At 28.1% G+C, this 6,674-nt stretch overlaps 1 protein-coding gene across 1 annotated transcript; it reads right to left on the bottom strand.

Annotated features, from left to right (window-relative positions):
* Nucleotides 1–4,054: 4,054 nt before the first annotated feature.
* LOC101513920 (zinc finger A20 and AN1 domain-containing stress-associated protein 4-like) lies at nucleotides 4,055–5,369 on the bottom strand. The gene is made up of 2 exons (XM_004516138.4): nucleotides 5,174–5,369; nucleotides 4,055–4,833 (listed from the first exon to the last, which is right to left on the bottom strand). The coding sequence occupies exon 2, from the start codon at nucleotides 4,742–4,744 to the stop codon at nucleotides 4,226–4,228; it is 519 nt and encodes a 172-aa protein (XP_004516195.1). The 5' UTR covers nucleotides 4,745–4,833; nucleotides 5,174–5,369; the 3' UTR covers nucleotides 4,055–4,225.
* Nucleotides 5,370–6,674: the final 1,305 nt, after the last annotated feature.

The raw sequence follows: 6,674 nt of genomic DNA, 5'->3' as shown, positions 1-6,674 counted from the left end.
GCTCTTCCACAAATTTAAGGTGTTCCTTAGCACTTTTTGTTTGTCGAATATTAGTCTTAATACTATTTGCAATAGTCATTCGCATAAACACAAGGCTTAAACTGTTGGATCGCTCTCATGTCTTCTGCTCAAATTTTTCATCATTAGTGTAGTTATCATCAACAAAAGATTTTTCCTCCAAAAGTGACAAGTCAACGTCGAAAACACATAAGTGGAACTTCAGTTGTTCACTCTATTCAAAAAAGCTAAAACCATTGAAAACTATAACAAATACGGCTTGCGAATGAAGAGAAATATTAAAAAAAATGTATGGTAAATTGGTTAAATCCACCATAATTAACTCGCACATCTTTTAGGTTTTAGGTTTGAACTCAGGACAAGATGTTCCACCTAACATTATTGATATTTTTCAGTTGACCTAAAGCTTAAGGAGTGTTCACATTAAATTTATCATATACTCAAATATATCATCAAAGCATATTATAGTTAACCTTTGAAAAATGCTACAATATACTATCATAAAAAATGTCAGTTTTATCATAATCAGGAAATTAAAATTCACAATCAAACAGATAAGTTATCTTTAGACAAAAATATATATTTGATCCAAAATTTAAATTTCTCATAATCAAATTTATTGACAATAGAACAAAAAAATTCTTTGGATAAACCTAATCCTATGATTAATTAACAATTATATTTTTATGGCATTCTTTCATCATTTTAACTTTTTCACTTTGGTGTACACAAGTTTTAATAAAATATAACTTGTTAGAAGCAACATTTATAACTTTCTTGAATAACATTTAATCACAATATGTATATATGATTCAAATTAAACATATATATTGGAGATATATATATATGCATCATATTAGTAAAGAAGAAGAAAAAAACAATTGTTTAAATCATACATATGAATTTTCTTTTTACAGTGCTTAATATATTGTGGTTCATCATATTTAAAGGAGATTAAATTATCATATATATATATAGAAAATCATAAATTTTACAACAAAACTCTATTTCCACATGTAAAACTTAAGTGCCATAATTAACCTTTAGCAAAAACATTCAACAATGTAAGGATCTTGATGTTTATCATTTTCATATACCTGAATTCGATGAGAAAGCTATTGTACTTTGTAGCAAGTTGAAAGAATAAAATGGTTTCCCTCTCTTAACCATTTTTTTAAGACACGTGTAAGGATGGAAATTATTATGTGTACGTAAGTAGAAAAATGAAGGTGTCTTTTGTGGGTAGAAATATGACCAATTTATAGAAAGTGTCATTTAATATGAGAGATCCATCAAGTATCAACACCAACAAATGAGATTTTTTCTTTTAATATTTACTGGTTATTATAACTTTTGTATTTCCAATTGCTAACTCTTAAAAATTGGTGGTACTATAATTTAGTTTAGGCCAATAAATTGGAAGGTTATGAACCCATAAAATTCTTATAGGGAGGAGACTATCTGAACTCTTTTTAAATAGATTTCTTATTGTCCTCCCTTCGAAAAGGCCAACGATTAAAAGATTTCTTTTTTTGAAGGTCAGGTCTATTAAAATTTGTATTTGAAAATCCCACACATTTTTCTAACAGACGTACCCTACATGATTTTAATTTTAAAGATTCATTCTTTTGCGCGCCTAAGCTCCTAAAAGAATTGACCGTCATAAAATAAATAGGATTAAATGCAGTTTTGGTCCTCTATTTTAGGTGAATCCCAAAAGTAGTTCCCCCATTTTATTTCTCCCTAGTTTTGGTCTCCCAGACAGAATTTTGGTCCAAAACTTAATGAAGTTTCATTTTTTTCAAGTCACACCACACCATTTATAATCATAGATTTCAGGTACAATTGTTGCACCACGAGATCTTGAGGCATGATGTGACTTAAATAAACGCAAAAAAATTGAAACTTCATCAAGTTTTTGACCAAAATTCTGTTTGGAGGACGAAAACTAAGGAGAAATAAAATGAGGGGATTACTTTTGCGATTCAGCTAAAATAGGGGGAGAAAAACTGCAATTAAGTCAAATAAATAAATACATATGTTGTATATTCTAACGATGAAACTCATTGAAAATAGTTGTTTTTCCTACATATTGGACCCCATTAAATATCGGTCGAAAGTAAGTTGTATTTACGATACATTCGATTGTAGACTATTTTAATTAAGATAGATAACATTCATCTATTTTAATCTAACAATCTATAGTCTACAATTAGCTGCAACATAAAATATATTATAGATGATCCATTATGATTAATGGAGATCAGCCAAAAAAAATTTCACCCAATACCTAATACATAGAACTCTCAAAGCAAATGACCCACTATCAAACTTGATAAATCTATATTACATGAAGAGTGTGATTTTTTACATTAAATATAATTTTCATTTAAATTGTTTTATTTACTATATCCTTCTTTATTCAATGAAAACATAAACCTTAATACATAGCCTCCCAAAACAAATGACTCACTGTCAAACTTGATTAATCTATATTATATAAGAAAATACATAATTTTGTTGTAATTTTTCTATCGATTTTGCTCTTCATTTAAACTATTATATTTACTATATTATCATTCTTTATTCAATTAACTAACTTTTTTTTAAACTATATACTTTGTATATGAAAGAATATCAAGTGTACGTGTAATTTTTTTTTCTTCGTGTAAAATATTTTTTATCATAAAAAATAGAATAAATTACGTAAACGATTATCTCCTTTAATTAAAAGTATATCTAATTACTTATCCATTGTCATATTATATGGATTCTAACTTTAATATTAAAATATTTTTGTATATACCTTCTAGTTAGTCCGATATCACTACTATTAGAAGTTTCACCAAATTTGAATTAGAGGTAGTACTCGGACAAACGTATCTCAGTCAATTTCATCTAATAAAAGAAAAAACGGTCTAGATTTTAAAATAGATGTTGATTTCTTTTTTTATAAAAAAAAAAATGATTTTAAAATCTAGACTGTTTGATCATAATAAATGATCAGACAACTAAGACGTTGTAACTACATGCAGTCGTAGAATTGTGATGGCACACAAGTTAGATCCAAATTCAGCACAATCAACCTCTGGTAACATACTCTTCATGTTCTCATTTTCAAGGACACAACAAGTTTATTATATTTTTCTACCAAGCTTAGTAAGCTTTGTAGTTTATAGGGAAGAACATATCTGACCATGATTAGAAGAATGGGTGACCATCTAGAAATAGAGAAATTACCTTCTATGTGTTAATATTATGGTATGTCATCACATATGTTTAATTTTGTATCACACTTTTAAAAATTACATCAAATTATATTGAAAATCAGAGGATAACTATTTTATATTATCAAAAGCAACAAGGACGGGGATGCCAATCTAGCAGACAAAACCCCTATGCACTATATCCAAGAGTCGGCCGATGAACAATGTATTCTCTTCTCTAATCTTGCTCTAAGCTAAAGGGAGGTTCATTCATTGTACGTTGTGTTTCACCACAAGATTACTCAGTAATCCAGTAACACGAACTTTAATGCACTTCAATTTGAATCACCCATCAGACTATGTTTTAGAATAAGAAGGTATGAGATAGAATATGAAGAAATTAAATAAATTAATATTTCACTGTTTTAATTGCTAAAAATGATAAATGAAATAGAACGTGATGGAATGCATTCAATAATTTATAATTATATTCTATCCTAATACATCCAAACAATGGATCAAATATTTTATTCAATCAAAGAGCCAATGAGATGAGGTTTGGTCATATTTTCGAATCCACACAATAAGAACATTGATCGTTGATTACTTAAATAAAATCAATCAGTGTAAATTTAAATACAGTATTTTATATTTATAAAATTAAAAGTTAATTATTTTAGACTGTGATCTCAATAAACCGGTCCGTAATGGACTCTTGTTTACGAGCTTGGGAATTTAAAAATTTTCAATCCAATTTTTTCCTCTAACAAACGCAAAGCAACATTAATCTGACTTATTCAATAATTCTAGAAGAAACAAACCAGCAGTCATTGTCATCATAATCAATCTTAAATAATTTGAAGAAAAATCATACATTTTACATTACATTACATTACATGAAGATGATATATTTTTCTCAATGGCAGCCCACGTGGACGGCCGAGATAAACTAATACAAACAAACACACGGTCCCACATTTCATCCAACGACTAAGATCGAATCAAATCTTCTGAAGCTTCTCCGCTCTGATCAAAGGGTTCGCTCGAGCTATTTCCTCTCTCCCCACCGTCTTAAAATCAAAGCTACAACCGTGTCTCTCCGGGTACCTGTGGGACCCACAAAAAGTAGACCCGCACCTGCACTTAAACCCGGTCAACCCCACGCGTTTTCGACACGTCACGCACCGGTTCGGTTGAGCCGAAACAGAAACCGGAACAACGGTAACAGAACTCGACGGAACATCAGTCAAAGCTGGCAACGGATTGATCGATTCGATTGAAACGACGGTTGGCTCCGATGTGGAAAGCGGCGGAGAAGCGATGGATTCTACGGCGGAGGTGGAAGAAGAGAGAGCGTTTTCGATTGTTGATTTTGTAGAAGCATCTTGTTGTTCCTTCAATCGAATATCACCGTAACATTTGGAGCAGAGATTCATGGTGGCGGGACTACCGAGGAATCCACAGTTGTTAGCACAGAGACGGTGACCTTCAGGAGCTTGGCATGGTTGTTCTTCCGCCATAGTAATTTTCTAGATCTGTGTTTTTCTCTTTCTCTTTCTCTTGTTTGGGGAACGGAAATTCGCGAGACGAATCGGAGAAATCTCTGTATCTAAAAGAATTTAAAGGGAGAAAAAGAGAGAGAGAAAATTTGTGAGTTTGTTTGGATGCCGAGAAATTTCAGAGGGAAATTGGAAAAGTTGAGTCAGAGATGGAACGGAATTATCCTTAAGTAGAAAAAAAATTGGAAAATACAGATTGCAAAAACCGTATCATTTTGATGTTATTTTTTGTTTTCTACGTTTTTTTTTTTTGTGGCAGATTATATTAACAAACTATGGTTTTAAATAGGCAAAATTAGTTGTTACTGTAATAAAGGAAAATAATATTGAGCAAGGAAGAAAAAAATAGAATTATTAGAATATATATAAATAAAGGAGATGAGATAGTACCTAGGTGATGTGATGAGAAGAGGAGGTGGAGGATGAGGTTGGGTGTGAGAAGCAAAAGAGGAGGTGGAGATAATAAGAAGAAAGAACGGTGGTGCGAAGGGAAAGGATGGAAAAAGGAATCTTAGAGAGGAAGGATTAGATTACCGTCAGAAATTATGTGATGATGATAGAGAAAAAGGAAGAAGCGGCGAAACTCGACAAACCAATTTTAATTATTGCTATTTTATGTTATACTATAATATAAAAGATAATTATAATTAAGTGACTTATACCGACTTTTAAAAATTAATGTATTTTAATCTTATTATCTTAAACTATTAATATTTAAATAATATACTATTTATAATTTGATTATATTTTAAATTTAGTATTATTATAAAATTTAGATTTAATTTTTTCATTTATTCTAAAATGATAACTTTTAATATGATTTTAGTTAAAATTTTAATTTTAATTATGAATATAATTTGTTTAATTATTAGAGTTAAAATTAAATTAATAAATAAATATATTAAAATTTTAAATTTAATTAACTTTAATAAATATTTCAGTGATGTTTATGTAATAAGTTAAAGAAAATATTTATGATATCAATATACACCTTTTTTTTCATAGTATCCTAAAACATATTTTATAACTATAATAAAAATAAAAATTATGGAATACTAGTATAATTAATTTTAAATTGACAGTTATAAACTATAGATTATTTGATTATAGATTAATGAAAATTATAATCATATAGTATAACCATATAATCAATATGTTATATTTACTAATAATACAAAATTAATTTATATTATTGTGCATATTTTTTTTTATGAACAAATAATAATTAAATTTAAGTACTTAATAAATTTTAGTTAAAGATAATTATAAATCATACACCAATAAAAATATATATATTTCACTAGTGAGGTTTTGTAAGAAAAGACTAGTAACGTCTAAAACTATCTGAATTCTCTGTTTCTTAATAAAACTAGTAAAGTCTTTGGTCTTAATTTTTCATCTAAAGTCCTCGTGTGCAAATTTGAAATTGTTTATATTATAATGGTTCTCTTTTATTAGTCTATTACTTCCTAATCTACTAGATTGGTCCTTAATTGTAACTAATAACATCTACAAAGTAAGTGGTCTATCAATCTATTAAGAAGTCCTACTAATTAGATATTCACATCGGAGAGTGCTTGAGAAAGTACACTCTCTTCGTTCAATAATTGGTGATTTATTTATAAAAAATAAATTGTTTCAAAATTAATAATTATTTTATTTTTTAAATATTTTTATACGTTTTAATTAATATTAATATTATTTTTAATATAATATTTTTTATTATGCACTTATAATACTAATAATAATCAATACTTAATAAAATAATTTAATATAAAGTAATTTTTTATTTATATATATTTTTTAATATATATCAAAAGATAAAAAATTTAACTAGTTGTGAGATAATGAGAAGCTATTTATAAGAGAGAATACTTAAACAAACACTCTT

Source organism: Cicer arietinum, chromosome 4, assembly GCF_000331145.2.
Source record: "Cicer arietinum cultivar CDC Frontier isolate Library 1 chromosome 4, Cicar.CDCFrontier_v2.0, whole genome shotgun sequence".
NCBI classification, from domain to species: Eukaryota; Viridiplantae; Streptophyta; class Magnoliopsida; order Fabales; family Fabaceae; genus Cicer; species Cicer arietinum.
Note: the sequence above shows the minus strand (reverse complement) of the source record. Positions and strands in the feature narration are given on the sequence as shown.